The sequence below is a fragment of the Ammospiza caudacuta genome, chromosome 2, assembly GCF_027887145.1.
Source record: "Ammospiza caudacuta isolate bAmmCau1 chromosome 2, bAmmCau1.pri, whole genome shotgun sequence".
In the NCBI taxonomy this organism is placed as follows: domain Eukaryota; kingdom Metazoa; phylum Chordata; class Aves; order Passeriformes; family Passerellidae; genus Ammospiza; species Ammospiza caudacuta.
In genome coordinates this window covers 26968839-26989584 of record NC_080594.1, presented here as the reverse complement: position 1 = coordinate 26989584, position 20746 = coordinate 26968839, and the positions used below count along the sequence as shown (strand labels likewise).

General features: G+C 45.3%; 1 protein-coding gene across 3 annotated transcripts; it reads right to left on the bottom strand.

The window, feature by feature from the left end:
* Window positions 1–7594: 7594 nt before the first annotated feature.
* Window positions 7595–20702, bottom strand: QTRT2 (queuine tRNA-ribosyltransferase accessory subunit 2). Of its 3 annotated transcripts, none has more exons than XM_058825747.1 (8): window positions 20441–20700; window positions 19408–19463; window positions 18115–18191; window positions 15283–15540; window positions 14162–14361; window positions 11505–11656; window positions 9904–10021; window positions 7595–8867 (listed from the first exon to the last, which is right to left on the bottom strand). In XM_058825747.1, the coding sequence occupies exons 1-8, from the start codon at window positions 20635–20637 to the stop codon at window positions 8627–8629; spliced, it is 1299 nt and encodes a 432-aa protein (XP_058681730.1). In that variant the 5' UTR covers window positions 20638–20700; the 3' UTR covers window positions 7595–8626. The 3 variants fall into 3 exon arrangements, with proteins under 3 accessions (XP_058681730.1, XP_058681731.1, XP_058681732.1); XM_058825748.1 differs by having other exon boundaries at window positions 15283–15492; window positions 20441–20697; XM_058825749.1 differs by having other exon boundaries at window positions 8623–8867; window positions 9900–10021; window positions 20441–20702.
* Window positions 20703–20746: the final 44 nt, after the last annotated feature.

Below are 20746 nucleotides of genomic sequence, written 5' to 3'. Positions count from 1 at the left end.
AAGCAATTACAGGCACAAGCAGTTGATGCCTCTCCACCGTCTCCAGCAAGCCAGAGAGATTGCTGAGGGACCCCCAAGACACACCCCCACTCATTATTTACAGCAGAGTAATCTGCATTCTCCTCCAACTGCTCAATGTCTCCTACTAACCTTAATTTTCTACATTTTCCTCCTTGGTGTTTTGTTTTCCCTGACTCCACAACTGGCTGTGAGAGGTGAGCTGTGACGCTGTGCTCTGCATTCTGTGGGGACACATTTACATGCTGATATTCCCATTAGAAGAGCCTTGGGATAACGCAGAAGCCTCCTCTCCTGCAGAGAGGAGAGGGGAGCTCGGAGGCAGCCCCAGGTGCTGTGGCAGCAGGGCTGGGCAGGGTGCAGATGCAGCACTGCAGGGTGCAGATGCAGGGCTGGGCAGGGTGCAGATGCAGCACTGCAGGGTGCAGATGCAGGGCTGGGCAGGGAGCAGATGCAGCACTGCAGGGTGCAGATGCAGGGCTGGGCAGGTGCAGATGCAGGGCTGGGCAGGGTGCAGATGCAGGGCTGGGCAGGTGCAGATGCAGGGCTGGGCAGGGAGCAGATGCAGCACTGCAGGGTGCAGATGCAGGGCTGGGCAGGTGCAGATGCAGGGCTGGGCAGGGTGCAGATGCAGGGCTGGGCAGGTGCAGATGCAGCACTGCAGGGTGCAGATGCAGGGCTGGGCAGGTGCAGATGCAGCACTGCAGGGCGCAAATGCAGGGCTGGGCAGGGAGCAGATGCAGCACTGCAAGGTGGGCTCACCTCCACCCCGCCCCAGCAGCAGCTGCAATGGGGCACCCCAGGGCCCCTGTGCTGCAAGACATTTGTGAATGAGAGCAGCGAGGAAGCAGCTCCACTGTGGCTGAGGAGAGTTAAGACCCTTTGGAGATGAAGGAGAGCCAGCAACACTCACTGGGAAGAGCAGCCCCACCTCCCACAAGGTACAAGGCAGCCATCCAAGTGCTGCCAGTCTAGACACATTTACAGCACGCCTGAGAAATGGACTGAAAAACACCATTTATCCCCTGCATCCACCATCTCCCAGCTCACAGAGCCATGGGCTGTGGCTCAGCTGCAGGAACCCAGATCAATGAGCCACTGAGCCCACATATCCCTCAGTTTGCTATTCCACTGTACCTGGGGCTCCCCATTTGTGACAGATGTTCCACATGTTGCATGTGTTAAACTTCAGGTCTAGGACCAAAAATGCAGGTTACCCAAGTTACTAAAATCCTAAATGGTACCAGACACTGAACTGGAGCCATCCAGAGTTAAAACTAAAAGCTCTAATGTTGAGTTTTACACTGTAAAATACAAACAGAGAAGAAATCATGAAACATTCTACCTTGTCAGAGGCACAACAGGCACCAGACCATACAAGAATCTTTAAGCAGAAGAGCACAGAGGTCCATGGGGCAGAAGATAAAACAATGTTCCATGAGAAAAAAGCTGGTTCCTGGAAAGGCAACGAATTTATGGAGGAGGTAGGTTTCACCTACGGTCAAAGACCAGTGCTCTGCAGGTGATACTGCTCAGTGAGTTTTCTGCAGGTACCTTGCAGCAGCTGTTGGACATGTTGTTTTAACAGTCCCAGCTGCAGATATTAAAATCCACATTTGCCAGACTACAAGGACAAAGCAAAGCCTTGCAGAAAAATCTCACTTCTCCAGATAACCCTCCTTAGGTCTCTTAGGGGCTGGGCTGGCCTGGCCAGATACTCAGCCGAGCTCAGCTGGACCCCGCTGTGGGGCTAAGCACAGGGAGCTTCCCCCTTGGGAAGGGAAGGGAATGCACCTGGAGCCTGCCTCTCTGAGGGGAATTGGAGTGGCAGGGGGTTCTCTGTTCCCAGCTGGGGCCAGCACAACCTGCTCAGGATGGCAGCTTCCTTGGAAGACAGAACTTGGCTGCAGCTTATTGCTGTTGTGATGTTTTCTGAAGAATGTCTAATCAATGCCAGCATTTCAAGGCAGGATCAACAGCCTGCAGGCTGCTGATATGGTGACACTCAGAACTACAAATAGGAATTGTGGACAACCCAGAGGACAGCAGTCACAATCTCATTAGTTTCAGCTAAGTGTGTGATGATTTGGTCACAAAGTGACAGACCCTGGCTGTCAAATACCCCTGGTTCATCCAACAAGAGGAATGGGCTCATCAGTTCTTTCTTTGACCAATGCAAGTATCCCAAATCTGCATGAGCCTTTGAATGAGACACTGAAGTGTGTTTTTCCTTATCTAATGACAATAATGAATTCTTATTGACATAACAATGTCATCTCCTGGCAGTATTTTTCCACCTGTCCTTCTGCCTTATGAGCAAAGGAAGACTCACAAGACTATAGAAATTTCAAGGTGTGAGGGATTCAAAACTCTATTTCTTCAAAGTCAGCATCAGCTAAGTACTTCTTGATGAATGGCATTGAACAGGATATAGAAGATGCATCCCAGAGCAATGCTGCCTTTCAATCTCAAAAGCCACTGATCCAGTTATTCTCTGTTACTCCCCACATAGTCAATCTTAACACATAGCAGTGACCTTTCTTGTTATGCCTTCATGGCATCACTCATGCCACCTTTCCTTGGTTCCTTACTGCCTCAAGTGTCAGATCAGGAGCCCACCATCTCTGATGCCAACCACACCTTTCTTCAACAGGGATAGATTTTCTCTGAGGCCCAGGCCAGGAATTCTCCTGAGCTTCCTTTGTGATTCTGGGAGTAAATCTCTTCCTGCCAGACACTGGTCTCATCCCTGAATGCCTCTGGAAATGTGAGGCAAAGAAAACCCCTGGGGCCAAAGAAGAAAATGAACATAATTAAAAATTAATTTCAGTATGATAATTTAAGCATCTCCGTGAGACAAGCATTAGGCTTGTTGTATCTTTGGTGATGTGGGGAAGACCTTTCTGGCTTCCTGCCCTGGGGACTCCTGTCAGTTTTAATAAGTTTTACTGCACGGCTGTGAGCATGGCAAGTTGAACAGCCCAAATAAAGACCACTTTTCACCGGACAGAAGCAAAAATACATTTCTTTCTGCCATCCCACGTCAGGGCAGAAGGGCTGTGGTGCAGGTGGACTGCTCACCTGGCTCTGCCTTAGGTGAGAGGCAGCAGCACTTCTCTCTGTGGGGGTGAGGTCAAGGGATGTGAGCAGATGGTTGTTGCTACAGGACTCCCTGGAATATTTGAGATGGCAGTGGCTGTGATCAACAGGGGAGCCAGGTACCAGATTTGAGTCCAGCACTGAGTACCTCTGTCAGCCTCAGCTCTGAAGGCTACCAGCATTGCTCCGTGGCCTTTTGCCTTTTTGCAGCCATTGCTGACTTCCCTGAACCACAGAGTGCTTCTTCCTCCTCAAGATGTGCACAAAACAAGGGACGGGAAAAGGCACATGCCAGTGGCTTCTGCAACTTGATGTTGGCAGTGCTACCCACAGACATACTGCACAGCTCCCACTCCTTTTTTTTGCTGGCCTTGCCAAATCCTAATCATCCTGTTTGCCTATGTTCCTTCCTCCCAGACGCTCTATCTCCTGTTCCCTTTCTTGAAGAGGCTGCATCCCTTTAAAGGCTTCAGCTCCCTGCCAGTCTGTTCTCTCATCCCAGTTCAGCTTTGTCTGAGGAAAGCATCTGGCTTTCCTAAGGGCTGGTTTCTTCAGCTGTTTTTCAGCCCACAGTACCACTGAAGTTGACATTACTCTGTAGATGGTTCCATTCTGGCCCAGGAAGGGCAGTACAAAAAAGCTCAAGACAGATTTGTAGACTCTGCTTACTTCCTGCAGGATGCTGGCTGCTTCAATACCTCCCCTGATTGCCTCATCAAAAGGCAAACCAGATGTTCTCCTGTGGAAGAAGGGAGCTGTGAAGACAAAGCCTTGCTACAAAGCCACCTTCGTGTCATGCATTGCAACACATCCAGGAGCTCAAGAGCACAAGGTGTCACACATAGAGCACAGCGATGGGTCCAGGAACTCTGGCCAAAGGGCCTTGGAACCCTCCTTTCTTTGTGAAAGTTTGTGCTGGGCCATTGCATAGAAGTGCCATAGTTTTTAGGTCTTTTCTTGATCAGCACCCTGCAAATCAATCAACTCTGCAGGTATGGGCAGTAAGATACACCTTGTCCTGCAGAGCCTCTGCATGAACCACTGCCATTGCCTCTCCCAGTGCATTGGCCACTCCCTTGAGCCAGAACATGCTTTACACAGCAGCAGAAGCATAGGGAAGACAGAAGGCTGGTTAATCCTGAGCTGTCTGGCAGATGCAAATGCCTTTATTTATAATTCCTTTACCTTTGGTCCTCACTTAACAGATGCCTAGATTTTCATGCTTTAGAGGCTTGAAATAATCCTGGTTAACCACATAACCCCTTCTCATCCAAAACTGCTTCCCAAAGAGCTCTGCAAGATGTTCAGACACACAGATAGCTGGGAACAGAGCAGGCTTTCTCCAAAGACTTTGCAATGATGGGCAGTAAGCAAGGCCAGGAGCTGGAGGAGCTGTGTCAGCACGACAGAGCATCCCACTGTGTTGCTCCTTCACGTGACCAATGTAATTGAAACATACAGACAACAGATGTAGACTTAGCCAGGCAGTTCATCATCACCTCATTGTGCGCCAGGAAAGGTGCTGCTTTTCCAAGTCAATATGTTCCCAGGGAGGAGACTGTGTACTGTGACAGACACCGTTCACATTGGCAACAGCAACAGCGAAGCAAGAACATTTTAGTGCACCATTTTTGTCCCAGCACCAACTTTACCAGTCTAGATCCAACTTCTTGAAGGGATTTAAATTCATTCTCTTTTTGTTTGAAAAGTCCTGTCATGCCTACAGAAGGTGCAAAAGAAAGGATGGTAACGTGCTTGAATATCTTCAGTAGTAAAAAGGAGTGCTGCATTACCAGAAAGAGATGAGGTCCCTAGCAAATTATGTAGATCACTCCAGAGAATTAAAAATAAAACCATTTAACTGGCCTGCACCATCATCTGTTCAATGCATGCCTTCCACATCACAGAGGAAACAGCTCTGAAATTACTGAAAGAACGGTTTAAACATTTTATTGGAGCCCTTTGTCTGCCACCTCACATTGTGAATCAAAACCCAACAGGGTTTGGGATGAAGAAAAAATAAAGCTACTCAATGCTTAAAGGCACCTCTGAAACACCTGGAACTAAATTTTCTATGCACATAAATCCCATGGTCTGAAAACCTGCTGGACCTTATAGATATAAGAACTCAAGAAGGTATCTCCTTGAGTTTTATATAGAAATAAATTGAACACCCTGCTGGAACATTTCCAGTCTTGGGCATCTCCTGTGATCCTGTAGAGCCACAGAGGAGCAGACTTGGAAACTGTCAGAGAAGGCTGGATATACACTGTGTGTGTCTTGGACACTGTCCTGGTGATTTATAGGATGGGGTAGATAAAGAGTGGGGGGGGGGGGGGGAATTAGAACCCTGAAGGAAAGAAGACTGTTTTGTAATAAGACAATTTGATTTTTTTTCCTTAATACACTTGAAAGCATACCTTTGAAACTGCTAAAGAGTCTGCAACATTAAAATGGCTCTGGAAGAAGGAAGTTACTGAGCAGAATACTGATGAAGTGGTCAGAAAGACACAGGCCTTAACATGAGGCCCTGACAGTTATTCTCATCAGCGTGAAAGGTTTTTCTTTGTTAAGGGGAAGATTACACTAAAGGTTGCTAAGGAAAAGATATTCAAGGGTCTAATGTTTTTATAACACACCATCTCTTTTGTATTCTGCTCTGCTCTTTTATATTCTGCCCTTTGGGGATGGATGGCAGTCAAGGATGTTTTTGCAGTCTTCTGTGCTTAGTGAAGTTAATTTAGCACAGACATTTTTCCACTCCTTATTAATTTCAATTTTCACTTTTCCACGGGAAGTTTAGCTTTCTTCATGCAGTTTTCATCCCCATATTAGGGCAAGAATTCTGTTTTTGAAAGAAATTAAGATCTCTGCCTGGAAATAGATTTTAAAAATTTCTAAGTTAGCATGAAAAATGTTGCTGATTTTTTAGTGTGAACTAAGAGGACTGATATGTTGAGAAGTTGTATAAATACAACACATTGAGATGGTTTCAGGGTTAGTGACGTTTGTGTTTGTTAGGCACTGAATGATGTAGCTGGTCAAATTCTGCCCAGTATGAAATGGTTTACTTTGTGCAGCCATGGTACCCAGGTGCACACATATAAAAGCTAAGCAGAGAACTGTAACAGGAAAGCCTAATGGGTAGGACTGGGAGAAAACCATAACACAGCAGTTTGGAAGGACTAGAAAGCCAGAAGAAGAGAAGGGTTGTTGAGAATAGCACGTTACTGGCACTTAGCTTAGTAGGCTACAAAGATCCCAGTGCAGCTATGTTTATCTCCTGAGGACATCCAGGCTGGGAGATAAAGAAAAAATATTAAACCCAAATGATTCACAAAGGTGGGGCAGGACGGGGAGACTGAGTGATCACAAGTAGTCCCAAAAGGTATAAACAGCAATTCCAAAACTAGCAGTAAGGTTACCAACCTAAGAAGTATGCAGGAAATGTGAGGAGGACACAACCACCTGCACCCCTTGTCCTGTCTGTCATCACAGAGCATCCATGACTGACCTGTTGGATAAACCATCCTGGTGCCCGAGGGCTGGGCTGACTCAGGCGTTTCAGTGATTCAATATGTGGATACAGGAGTGTCAGTCAATGAGAAGTTTCAAAACCTGTCCCCTCCCAAAAGATTCTCCACAGGCACTTGCAAATGTTGTAGAAACAGGTGCTGTAGAAACAAGCATTGCAAGGTCCCATGCACTACCACTGCATTCCTCTTGAAAGAAACATAAGCCATTTTTATTTCATTAGAATTCTTGTCCTTTAAGTTAGGCAGACCTTCTACCTCACACTGTATACCCAGGACACCACCTCCAAGTTTCCCAGTGCTGTATCAGTTTTAACAACTACAAAGCACTACTTGGAGTGAGGATTGCAATTCTGTATTTTATGTCGTTTCTGTGGCTGAATCATTCTCTGTAATCTGTCTGAAGACAACAGCAGAGCAGCATTTGCACCATTTCTTTAGGATCCTGTGGAACAGAAGTGTAGTTACTACAACAGTGTGTAAAGCTGGAATGGCATAAAGGACTATGACAACCTTGTGTAGTTGCCCAAAGGGACAGGGAAACTAAAAACCCCTTATACTCTATGGTAAGGTCATTATGATGGGAGGTACTATAATCTTAAAGTATTGCAGAAATTGTTAAGAGCAAACTACAGATTAATCCTTAATGGCTTTAAGGCTGTAAAGCATAATATTTTTTCAAGCTTAATTAAGGCAGTAGAGTCCTTATGGGGAGAAGGACAGGCAGCTCTCTTCAACACTTCCAAGTCTATTATGACATTCTTTTGAAGCAAATTATTTGGAAACCTGCTCCATGGCAGGATACTCCCAGATAATATCCTCCATCAGGCTGCTAGGTCAAGTTTTCAGGAGATACCTTCTTGAGTTCAAACTCTCTGGTACACCACCTCTGTCACACATTGAGGAGCCAGTGAAACAAATAATAAATGTATTTTATTGTTGCTTTGAAATATAAAACTATTAAATCCATGATTCCACAGTGAGGGACAGTAAAAAACCGCAACTGAGTAAGAGGAATGTAACATAACTAAGTCATACTCTGAAACAAGGACCCACCAGAATGTTTTCTGAAAGTCCCTTCCTATGACACTTCCCTTCCACAGTGACATTTGTGCAGCCTGCTCTGTGACCAGTGCTAGGGTGGCTGGAAAGGATGATACAGACATTGTCACCCATGTGCTAACACAGGAGTGAAATCTGAAAAAAGTGCAGAGTTAAAAAAAAAAAAAGCCCTACAGCAGGACATGGATTAAACACTTTCTTTTCTCTCTGGCTCTAATGTTACTGAACAGGACCCCTGAGGCAGGGGTGTTCAAGGCCAGGACGAGGTTGCAGACTTCTTCCAGGCCCAGGGAACATTCTGCACTGCGGGTGGCCTGAGAGAGGAGCACACACAAAGTCCCTTGTGCCACTGGACACAGCAGCACTTTCAGTCAGTTCTTTACAAGGACACAGATGCTGGCAATGGTTACAAGGACAGTATTTAAAGACTGAGGTGGGATTTCTTACTAAGGGGATACATGATGAGAGACTAGGACACCACTAGCTTTTTCTAGAAAAATAATTACTGTGGCGTATGGAACAAGAGTCCCAAAGCAGCTGCTGAGTCTCCATGCAGCTGGATTAATTTTAAGTATATGCCCTGCTTTATCCTCAATCACAAGTTCAATTACTCTGTCTTTGCACATGGGAAACCAACAGTGAGTATCTGAAGCAAACCCATCCACACTGGTCTTACTGTGAATTGTCCAGGCCCTTCCAGCCACCAAGAATGCACCAAGCCAATTAACCAAAAGAGGCATCTGAACAAGATCATCCTTGCCCACCAGGAAGTGAGATCTCCTTCACACATCTCCTTCAGGTCCCTCCAGGAAGGAAAAAAGGCATTTTAAAGGCATTTTACTACTGCCAGGTCCAGCTGATGCAGTCCCACTGGATGAGGATGCAGCCTGCAGGCTCCTCTGTCCTCTCTGAGCTCAGTGTCTCTGCAGTGCCTGCCTGAAGACAAGCTCCTTGAGCTGCTCCAGCTTACTGTCCCTCAAGGCGTCCCGAACGGCACCGAAGAAGCCGAAGTAGTGCTGCAAGTTGTGCATCATGAGCAGGACACCGGCCAGCAGCTCGTTGGTCACCAGCAGGTGATGCACGTAGGCACGGGTGTGCCTCTGACAGCAGTAACAGCTGCATCCTTCCAGCACAGGGCCAAAATCATCGTGGTACCTACAGAACAAGCAATGGTGGGTAACATCACAGCTAAGAAGAGCCATCCAAGCAATAAAGAGTTCCCCTGTAACCACCTGGCCTTTTGCAGGGACCTAAGCCTTAAAGTCCTGAGGTCCTTAATCCAGATTTGCTCACAACTCAGACGAGCACCATGGGCACAAAGGATATCAGAGGTGGTTTGGGTTGGAGGGGACCTTAAAGATCATGTAACTCCCACACCTTCCATGGTGGGGCCATGGCTGCTGAAAGCCCCAGGCCTCCTCATGCCAGAACTCACCTCAGAGCCCAAAGGCCATACATTTAAGCCAGAATAACTCTGACTACTTCACAGCTAACAGCAGAGAGGCCCCATCTGTGCCTTCCCTAGCAGAAAAGCTGCAGCGCAAGACAGCTATCACACAGTGTATGAAGGGGAAAGGCACCAAAACCACAGATTTAGAAATCCCACTATTCACAGAACAGTATTCCACTCCACTGTAAGATGGACCATTTCACAGGGAGAGCAAAGCAGCACCACTGTCTACTCAGACAGCCTGGAAGTAGCTGTGACAAAGAGAAGGAAGGACAAGTGGTAACAATGGCCCAAGTTTTTGTGAAGTATCCAGAAATGGCAGAACTGCTCTGCAGCTGCCCAAACTGAGTCAGAGAGTAGAGGGTCTCCATACTTAAAATAAAATCTAGTATCTCAAGACAACCCAAGCTAGATGTGGAAGAACAAAGTGATTCCCAGACCACCTTTGTGAACCTATGGTCTTTCAGCTGAGACATAATGATGACCACATTTGCTGAATAAATGATCAGAAAACCCCTGGCTCTAGGTCAGGCAAAAGACAGAGCTTTCAGAGCTAGGCTGTTGCCTGATAACAAGCCAGAATGCTTGTCCAACACTATCTGCTCAGTGTCCAGAATTACTCTCTTCAACAGCCTCATGTTTTATGAAGTCTCTCATCCAGCTGCTGACCAGCTGCAAATAAATACAGAGGACTGAAGTATCATATTTAGTCACACATACCCTCCTCACAAACTCACATACTTTTTATCCTTCAGAGATATCTCAAATGGTGTCATTTCTGGATCAGCTTTGGATACTTCCTCCTGGTCTTCTTGAGCACCATTCTTCTCCAGGTCCTGGATCCCATTTTGTGTTAAAACTGATGAAATTTAAAAAACAACAGCCTTAGAACAGAAAGCAAGAGCAGAGCAAGGGTAGCAACGTTACAGAAGATATTTCTGCTGCTTCCTTACCAGCTGAAAATTCCTGCCACAAGTTTCCACCTCTCTTTCCTAGAAAGCAGGTATTTTACTTTAATTGCTGTAGGTTAGTTAACACAAATACACTTTTAGATGATCAAAACAGCAAGAGACAAGTGAAAACTAATCAACTAGAACAAATCAAAAGTTAGAGCTGAAACAACAGTATAACTTTTTGCTGCTCTACTGAGCTGAATTCTTTATAAAATGTCAAAAGTATTTTGTCTGAACTGCATGCTGAATAGAATGCTATCACCTGAACAAATGGATTTTATTGAGATTTTGTTAGAGTAGACAGGCAACTCATCTGCATTCAATCATTCTACTTTCCATGCTGTGATAATTCAGGGATTTAGATGCCTCTTGGTTTGTTTTTAAAAAAAAAACAACTGGAATCAAAAGAGGCTGGTAGCATTAATTCAGAAGAGGTGGGTCAACATCTGCCTTTTCAGCATCTATCTGAAAAATAAAGAATTATCCCATGATTTTATAGGTTCGCATTTTTGAGTTTGTTCTTAAGGAGAAGGAGATGTATCTTGAAATACCAATATTACTATTTGCATAATCCATGCCTACCATGTTTAAAACAGACACGGGACAAAACCACTGCCATTACCCAGAGCCTCATAATTTAAGGATAAAGTAAGACAAGATAAAGAACAACAAACAAAGAAAAGGGTTAAAAAAAAGCAGACAGCATGAAGAAACAAGGTGTTCTGTTCTATTCAGCTGGCTCTGAATTATCCAGGCATGAAAAGCCACTAGGTTCTACCCAAGAAAAAAAATGTGAAATGTTTCCCTGTATTAAAAACATTTAAGAGGCCAAAACAAAACAGCTGCTTGAAACACATTTGATAGGTGCTTTAATGGGTGATACACATTCCCATCTCACAGTATAATGAACAGAGCATTTTGGTTTTGATATAAACCTATGAATGCAAGGACAGAGAGGAAAACTGCCCAAATAAATGGGAAACTTCTGAGAGCTAGAAAAAAGAACTTCAAAAATATATTACTACAACAGACACATAATAATTTAATCCTAGAGATCACTTAATAGGTCCAGCCTTCACTGCTAACAGTAACATAAAATTTGCCAACGGTGTCAAACTAAAACCCCTCTATTAAGGAGGTGTTTAAGAAATATTTAATCATCATATTTTGGCTAATGAGACATTCAGAATCCTCAAGTTTTACTCAACAGATATCACACCAAAGCACCCTGTCTTCAAAAGCAACATGTGGTAGTGGAATCCTAGGTTTTCCAGTGGTCACTGCACTTTTTTCAGGAACAAAGCCCTCAAATACAGATTGCTCCCAAGTATGAATTACGCTTACCACAATACAAAATGCAAACCCTATAACAACCATCAGGAAGCCTACCTGTTGCTTCAGGATCTGGATGGAAGTTGTAACTGAAAACCAAGGCACAGCCTCGCTCCGTCACTTGGAAGGGAAAGAAGCTCTCAAAAATGTCCACTCCCCTTTCAATGCACTCAAGCACCTCATCTGGTTTGCCTACACCATGAATGATTCTGTAGAAGACACACAGGAAGAAAAATCTGCAATATTCTGAGTAGAAGCAAGCAGGTACCTGAAGGAAAAGACCTCCACGTCATGCACAGCACATGCAGCTTATCTCTGCAACTGCTAACAGTCATCACTCAGAATTCCATGTGCTTCTGCTTCCCCGCCTCCCACACACCCAGCACATAACAGGCTTTTCATTATTTGCCCTTTGGGAGACAGGCAAAACCCCCTCATTTACTGTGGAAAAACCCCATTCTGTTCATTGTGTTTGAAGTGATTTGTATGTGATTTTTTTTCACATACACATAAAGACCATTAGATTCTTAACATCTGTGCCATAGAACACATATTTTCCTTAATCATGTTTGTGACCCAATGAGCTACCAATTCCCAGACACATGGACCCTTTTGCTTGTTAGCTGCTTAAAAAGAGACAGCAGTAGATGGCTGGTCAAAGATACAATTCCTTCAGGTGACAGACACATCCTATAGCACTTGGAAAACTGCCTGGGAGAGAACATACTAATGAAAAACATTGTTAGAAAGAGAAAACATCCTTGCTTTAGTCTTCCCTTCAGTTTACACTCTAACTGCTCAAATGATTTACCCAAGAACGTGGGCTGTAACATCTCCTGAGACATGGCATTAAGAGCCAGGCTCTTCCTGGATTGCCATCAGTGGTAATAGAGATCCTGCTGGCAGCCAAATTTAGTTGGCAGCTTCACCGAGGGTGGGTGAAGTGTAAGAGAGTAGAGTAGTGCCTGCTTTCCTGCAGGTGCATAGGCTGAAAGCAGTAGAAGTTAATGTAGGGCAATGAGCTAAACAGATAATTAGGAAAATACACAGGGGCTGATAAATGAAGTCACAAGGTGCCATTTTTAGTCACTTTTCTAAGTACTCCAATTAAATTGATGAGCACAGATAAGGAGAGAAGTTTACAGCATGAGTGTTTTATGTTTCAGGTTCCCATGACAGGGAGAAAATGAAATGCAAAAGTCAAAACAGTAGCTCTGCATATATGATCAAAGCCTTGCTGAAACTCATCTCTGCACAGGTAAGGACAAACATTTGTTCTTGCAAGGGTTCCTATGCTATTGGAAAGGAAAACAAATTCTATCAAGTAACTTCAGCCCCTTTAGGTGCATGAAAGGATTTTTTATAAAGAGTACACTCATAAGATCATTTTACAATCACACAAAAAGCAGCCACTTCTTGAGTGGAGCACAAACACTGCTTGTCTTCTAGAGCATTTCATGCTGGGGTAGAACAGAGATGAAGAACAACCTCTCCAGCCAGAATGGCAAGGGTGGTTCAGGAGCAATGGCTGCCTGAAATTCACGTGAGGTACCTCCAAGATTCCCGGGGCTAACCAGCTCTCTTCCTACCAAGAGGTCAGAAACACTTGTCTTAACAAGACAAGCAAACTATCTGATAGATGAGCCAGATGCACGGGTAGACACTGAGGTTAGCTGAGCAGATTGGACTCCAATGCTCCCAGGGGATCTTTTAAAGCAGCTCAACCAGACAGAATAGCAACAACACAGCAAGCCTCCTAATTGTCAGGAAAGTTCAAACCCCAGGCACCCCTGAGCAAGAACAAGCTACAGCACCAGACACAGTGCTCTTGCATTTAATTTCCTTTTAAACACCATTAGGTCAGAGCAATGGTCTGCAAGCAGAGGGAAGCAGGAACAGAGTGGGGCCTCAGTCATTCTTTACAGGAAATGATGAAAAAAGCAACCATATTATTTCTGTATCGGTTGCTCTGGTAAGAACAATCCAGTGAGCTCAAACCAATAAAGAAACTCCTACACTTCTGAACCACTAGCAAATATTAGCACACATTTTCAAGAAGTCTTTAGTTACTGTAAGTCAGTTATAAGGATTAAGAAAGCTGCCACTCCTGTCCAGTCCTTGGCATGGGTGTGATGGGCACAGCTAACAACTCAGATAGGCAATGAACCCCAGACTGTCCAAGAAGAGAATAGCACTGTTCTGGGCCAGCCTGTACCACCCTGGTAGCACACAGGCTCAGTGCCTCAGGTACTAGGACAGAGCTGGCTACCAAGATCATGTAGCAAACACTGGCTGGTTCTGCCAGCCCCCTCTCTGCTATCTGCCAGTTCAGGCCAGAGAGAACTGGAAAAATGACACTTTTACTGAGAAGAAGTCCCTGTAAAATACCTTGATAATAATGTTTTTGTTTGAGATGAACTTCAAGTAAACCATGGCCTCCAAATGCAAGTAACCCTGATATATCCTACCTGTAACTCTTCCTAAAAACTTTTCCTCAAACCCACAGTATGAGCAAAGCCTGGTGCCAGTTGCAGCTAAAATCTGAAACAAGTGTTGAAGACTGCAGCTTGACAATGGTAAAATTTATGCAGCCTGGCACACATAGAGCTGTGCAATACAGTGATTATTTCCTACAGAGAAACTGCACAGCAGCCTGTAGATGCTCCTCATAATAGAACAGATGGATTTCTTGGGATGTTGCCCACACAACTTACCTTGGTTTATCCTCTGGCAGCTCTGCTGTGACAGAAGCTATCAGTTTCAACTTGGTCTCCTTGGCCATGGCACTTCCCTGGAAGCCATCTAGCAGAAAGCCACCCACAGGCCGCTTGGCAGTCTCCCTGGCTGATCTGAGCCTCTCTTCCAAGACATCTCCGCCTTCAATTGCCCCAAACATTACACTTCCTTGTAGTTCCTGTCCCAGGAGAAAGCTACAAGTGTTAGAGCATGCTCTGCCAAAGACATGAAAGGCATCTCACAGCCCAGACTTCAGATGCCTGCTGCTTAAGCCCCACATTCCCAGGAACTTGCCAGAGCCATGGGGTTTCATCTCACGCAAAACTATTCCCCACACAAGTCCATGTGGCAGAAATGAGACTAGTAGAGACAAGGTTCTGCTCCTTGCCTTGACACTAACTCACTGAGAGTTCTGATGCCACTCTTCCCACCTCCCTACAGAAGGCAATAAGCACACATCATTTTTGTACATGGCTTTTTATGGATAGGGGTCTCAGCAATGGATGTGTCAGTGCAAAATACAAAGCAGGTGCCATTATCCTGGTTCTCACAGACACCAGATGTCACAGGGAATTCCCTTTCAGGAGACCCACACACTAACTCCTGTCACATGTTTTCTCTTGTAGTGCAGACTCAAATAGTATGTCTCCTTTCACTAAGAGGGAGGAAAGTTTCAAATCTGCTGGAAGAAATAAAGAATAGCACTTACTAATTCTCCCTCACTTGGAACCAAGGGGACTTCAGAGCAAAAAGATGGGTTTTCTTAATCTGAACAAGATCCCACTTTGTCAATGCATCTAATAATAAGGTAAGTGAAAGACATGCATCACAACCCAAAAGCAGAAAGAAAAATCTTAAAATGTAGTTCCCCTCAACAAGTAGAGATCAGAGGTGATCCTGGTGCAGAAGACAATTTACTAAAGGAAGGAAGGAAAACTCACTGTGCTACTGGTTATACCCACTCTGGACTGTAAGCTGGGCATTCTCTGATTTACAAGTGACCCAACTTCCTACTACAATTTCCTGGGGCGGGTCCAGGACGCAGCATGGACCACGAAGCACTTGCAGTGATATTGCCTCAGTATCTTGGGGAGCTTACCGGTGATTTTTCTTGCAGCTGAAGGCATATATCCAAGAAGGAAAGCGACCTATCCACAGACTTCTTGGCTCTTTTTCTGCCAGCTTCCCCAGAAATGGTGTCTCCATCAGAGATGCACTGGAACCAGTCTGGCTGGATGGCCCGCTGGATGTCCATGAACTTGGAAGCTGTCACCTCCATGCGCCCTGAGCTGCCCCACAGGGAGACCGTCTGTGCAGGGAGAACAGGGACCAACAGCAATTCCAAATGACAGCAGATCTTAAGGGTGAGAGGAGAGAAGGAACTGGTCTGGTGACACACCAGCTACTGGAATGATAGCTCATTAGATAAGTTCCCCTGGAGCACGGCTCAGATAATCAGCTGCACTTGGTACAATGAATGAAAGGAGATAAATGACTGAACTGAAACGTCTACGATACTCTTTGGTGAAACCATCCCACTCAACACTAACTTCTCCATATTTAAAAATCCAAGATAGAGCAGCTGGCCTCTCATCATACAAATTAATGGCAGAATTGGGAAAAAAAAAAGCTTGAATTACCGCCAAACTTGTTGTCAAGTAAGCAAAAGCTTATAAAAAGCAGCAAAGGCTGCAATGGCAAATACAACTTGCTAGTTTTCTGTACAAAATGCAAACCCAAGAAACTACTTCCTCTTCTGAGCACTTAACTCACAACACATGTGAATGTGTATAATGTGAATGTGAACACATGTGAATGTTTGCATTTATATAAACCATGCAGTCTGGGAAGAATACAAAAGCTTGTTAAACACTCAGTCTTAGAACCCCATGTTATTTTAGGTCCCAAATCCAGCAGCTCTAGCAGGCACTGAAATACCCAAACCAAGTCAATGTAAGGAATGGCTCATGAAGATTTCACACATGATCTTCCCTGTCTCTTCACATGCCTCCCATCGTGCCAGCACACATGGGACGCCATCTTCCATTGCTACTCTGTGACACCTTCAAAAGAATTTACAGCAAGACAAAAGCATGTGGACAGGGAGGTTATCTTACCTGAACACCTAGCATATGTCACCATTCAATTTACTAAACATTCAGATTCGTAAAATGTTCACACTTTAGCCTATTTTGGAGAATCTGTAATTAATCTGTGAGTGCAGCTTGGCCATTGCTTTGGTTGTATTATTGTTAGGCTTGTGACACTGCTGCTCCAAAACTTTAAAGGGGTATTCAAGTAGGTTAAGTCAAGGGCTTGAGCCCTTCAGAAGTCAGCTCTTTTCATCTGCAATTCCATTCATGCCTTTTAAATTGAGAAGGGATTTTCAGCTATCAGGAACAGCATATAGCTTGGAGTGTTATGGGCACTTTTTGGGGCCTGAGGGTATAAACACATTCTCTTAGCCTGTGCCAGACAGATTAAGCAGAGCAGTTCTCATGTATACTAATTTGCAAATTGAATTTCATCAGCAGATGCAAAAAATATGAGCAGAAGCCCTTTTGTTTTTTTGGGCTGGTCCCCACAAAGACCCAAAGGACTGCACAAGTATACCACATGCCTGTTGTCCATCCATCCATACTGATTACTTCTGGCCTTATCAGCCAATTTCACCAAATTTGAACAAAACCAGAAGTCTCCAAAGCAATAATTTTTTTTGCAAATTTCCAACTACAAAAAAGAGCAACTCCAAAAGGAGTTCCAAGATTTGCATCTACAGAATAACTGAAACACAGCAGCTGTATGTTTCTCTGCAGCAGCATGATGTTCAGACAGTACCTGCTGACTCTTACTATGAGAGCATCAAGGAACAGCTGGTGAAGGCAGGCAGAAGAAAGTCAGAGCTATCTGAGCCTGATATAAAGGGCAGAGTGTAATCACATCTAGTTACCTTCATTCTGTTCTTGAGAGGAAAAAAGCTGCTTTAATAAATAAAATAGCCATGCAGCTTAGAGAGCTGAGCATTATCCTGTGATTATTTAAATCCAGCCAGTGCTAGGCTTTCTAGCACAGAGCTTTCTGTCCCACGGCTTTCAAAAAGCTTTCCTAAGTATTTGTCAGCACAGATCCAGCTGCAGGAGGCCTTACAACAAGGTGACAGATATCCTCACCAGCTTATTTAAAAAACCCAAAAAACCTCTGAATCAAACTCCCAACACCCAGGTTTAGATTGCTGCTCTCACTTCAAAGCTGCACAACAGTGGGACAAGCTTCAGGTAATTCCTTCCCTGCAGAGGGACAGGGCTCAGCCTGGATCCCAGCAGCAAGGAATACACACTGACAGCTGTCTGGCAGGAGTTATCCTCCATCACTCAGTGACCTTCCACCACATGTGGCCCTACCCAAACAGCCTATGTGTGGATTTCACAGCAGTGTGTGCCTTGTGGGGTGGAACAGGCAAATGCCTGCAACTATGCACTCCTGGATTGCTGAGCCACCCTCCTGCAAAAATTCTGATGTCCTTCCCCTTTGTGGGCCTGTAGCAGGCTGTATGTAAATAAACACACAGGGGTTCAGATTTACTGCTTATCAGTGGCATAAGCACAAGCTTGTACAGCAAACATGCCAAATCACAGGTATTTTCTTTTACTGCCAATTAAACCACAACACCATGGTAGCCCAAAGTTCTCCTTTCTACCTGAATTGCCATTCAACTGCTCAGGAACCATCCAGGGAACATGCTGTCAATAAGAACATGTAAAGCTTCACTTAGTTAGAGGTATGAGCATGTAAATGACAATCCTCTTTGTGCAAAGATTTATTTTGCTAATCTTATGGCTATCTGAGCACACCCACAAAGATGAAGGGAGGATGGGCAGATTTCTTTTGGGAACTTTAGGTGGACCCTTTCAAGTCTTTACAGCTACTGTACCTTGTTAGTGTTGTAGCCAGAGGGGCAGGGAGTGACAGGGTCATGGAGGGAGCAGTAGATCACAGCATCTGGCATACCTGAAAACAGAGAGACAGGTCCAGAGCAGAGTTTCATGAACCACAGCAAAGCTAAGACAAAGATGTGGCTTGCAGATCTGCAAAAGGGAACAGGGTATTGTCCCCCACACAAATACACCCTTTCTGACGAAGAAAATATTGTTCATCTCTCAGCACCAAAGAAGAGAGATTTCTTCCCCAGCTTTACTAACTGCCTGGAGAAGAGTGCAGCAGCAGCAGCACTAACCATGAAACAACACTCTTTGGTTCTGCAGCCTGCATAGCTGCTTTGGGATTTATGTTACTTCTTGATTAATACTCTACCTATTAAAATTTTCCAGATCCAACAGCTGACTCACTTGGCCACTCAACTGACAACTGCTGGAGACACCTGACACTTGAGACAAACTAGCAACAATCCCAAGCCTAGAACTTTTAAGGAAGGACAAAGTAGAATCATAGAATGGTTTGGCTTGGAAGGGACCTGAGAGATCATGCCTCATGGGCAGGGACACCATGCTGCTCAAAGCCTATCCAACCTGGCCTTGAACATTTCCAGGGATGGGACATTCATGAGCAACTTGAGTGGCTCACCACCCTCACAAGAGTGAGAACAGGAGGGTTAGAGAATGTTTCAACTACACAAACGAGAAATTTATCATCCCTGCTGGACTGGAGGTTTCAAATGTCAGAGAGCTAGACAGTATGCCTCCATGACATACAGCCTCCTCTTCAGAGATAGTCACTGAAACTGGTAAGGCCTCCAGGAAGTTCCAGACAAACACATTTTTCAATTTTTCTTGAAGAAGTAAGTTGCTCCAAACAGGTATGGTTTATTGAAATTTGGGTGCAAACTTCCTTTGGAAAACCAACCCATAATTTTTTTTATACATAATGAAATGTATGTCCCAAAATTTTATGTGATTTTTAAAACAAACAAAACAAGCCTAGGCAACTCATTTCTTTTCTTGTAAAATGTGCTAGATTCCATACACAAAGAACTGTCGGTAATTTACAGAAATTACAGACACATCATCACTCTGTTGCCTAAATGAAGGATTTTTTGCCATACTAGTGACAACATACAATTTCAAGTCTTCCCTAGTGCCACTCTGATTGAGAAAATCCCTAAATGTGCAAAGCCTACATCTTTCTGCCTACTATACAACCTGAACATGCTCTAGTGGGATCCACCTGCATCATCTCTCAGATATACAAGCAAGTACTTGTACTTTACCCATAAATTTTGCAGCTCCTTCTTTATACTCTTCTAGGACGTCATGAATTTCTGCCCTGCAATCCAGATATAGGAACACATTAACTAAGCAGGCAACTGTCTAGAGAGATTGGTGGTTTCATAACTAAGGGTTTTTTTCCCATACTTATGCATTGTCTGACACTGAGCTGGTATTTGCCATCCAGCTGTCAGGAAGTGAAGCAGGGCCATATGGAATGAAATGCCGGAGTCACAGAGCTCTAGAATCACAGCTCACAACCTGGGGCACTCATAATTCTGTGGCAAAAAAGTAAAGCTTTCACCTGCACTGACCAGGGACCACTGACTTGAGGGAGAGCATGAAGCTATACTGTGACTTTTTGGGGACCATCACTAATGTGTTCACATCGTTCAACAGCTGCACAAGCTTTACCATGTTATCTTTTCTTTTGGTTGCAATTTAACTAGTTTTGAAAGTTACTTGCTGCTCCAGTTTTACATTAAATGTCTTCAGGCATGGGGTACCTACCACCTCTTTGAGCAACCTGGTCCAGTGTTTCACCACCCTCATTACAAGAGATACCCTCTTATAGTTTAAACCCATTACTACTAATCCTACCACAACAGGCTCTGTTAAAAATCTGTTCCCATCTGTCCTCTAATCCCCTTTTAGGTATCAGAAGCCTGGTAAAAGGCTCTCTCCTCCAGGCTGAACACCCCCAATCTCTCTGTCTATTGTTACAGGAATGATGCTCCAGCCCTCTGAGCATCTTTGTGGTGCTCCAAAGGACCTGGTCCCACAGGCCCACATCATTCCCACGGTGCGGGCTCCAGAGCTGGATGCAGCACTCTCGGTGGGGTGTCAGTAAAGCAGAGGGGCAGAATCACCCCCCTCTCGCCCTGCTGCCCACCTCAGGACGATCACTGTGAAGTCACCACGATGGGTTTGGCCTAAAGACGCTAAAAATCAGGCAGCCCTCCAGCTCCCTTCCCATCACCTTTGCTACCCCGCCCCCGCACCTCCCTGCTTCGGGCAAGCGGGCCCAGTACTCACAGGGCGGGCAGGGCGATGTGCGCCACGCCGGGCACGCCGCGCACCTCCCGCAGCGTGTCGTGGCTGAGGTGCGGCGCCGCGCCCGTCCGCGTGTAGAGCAGGCAGCCGGGCAGCGCCAGCGCGCCGGCCCCGCCGCGGCCCAGCCCCGCCAGCGAGCCCAGCCGCCCGCCACCCGCACCGAGCAGCTTCAGCCTCATCCTCGTCCCGCGGCGCCGGCGAGGGACGCGGGGCTAGGGGACGCGGAGAACGCGGAGAACGCGGGGAAGGCAGGCCGCCCCTTCCCGCCCCAGCGCCGGCCCCGGCCGA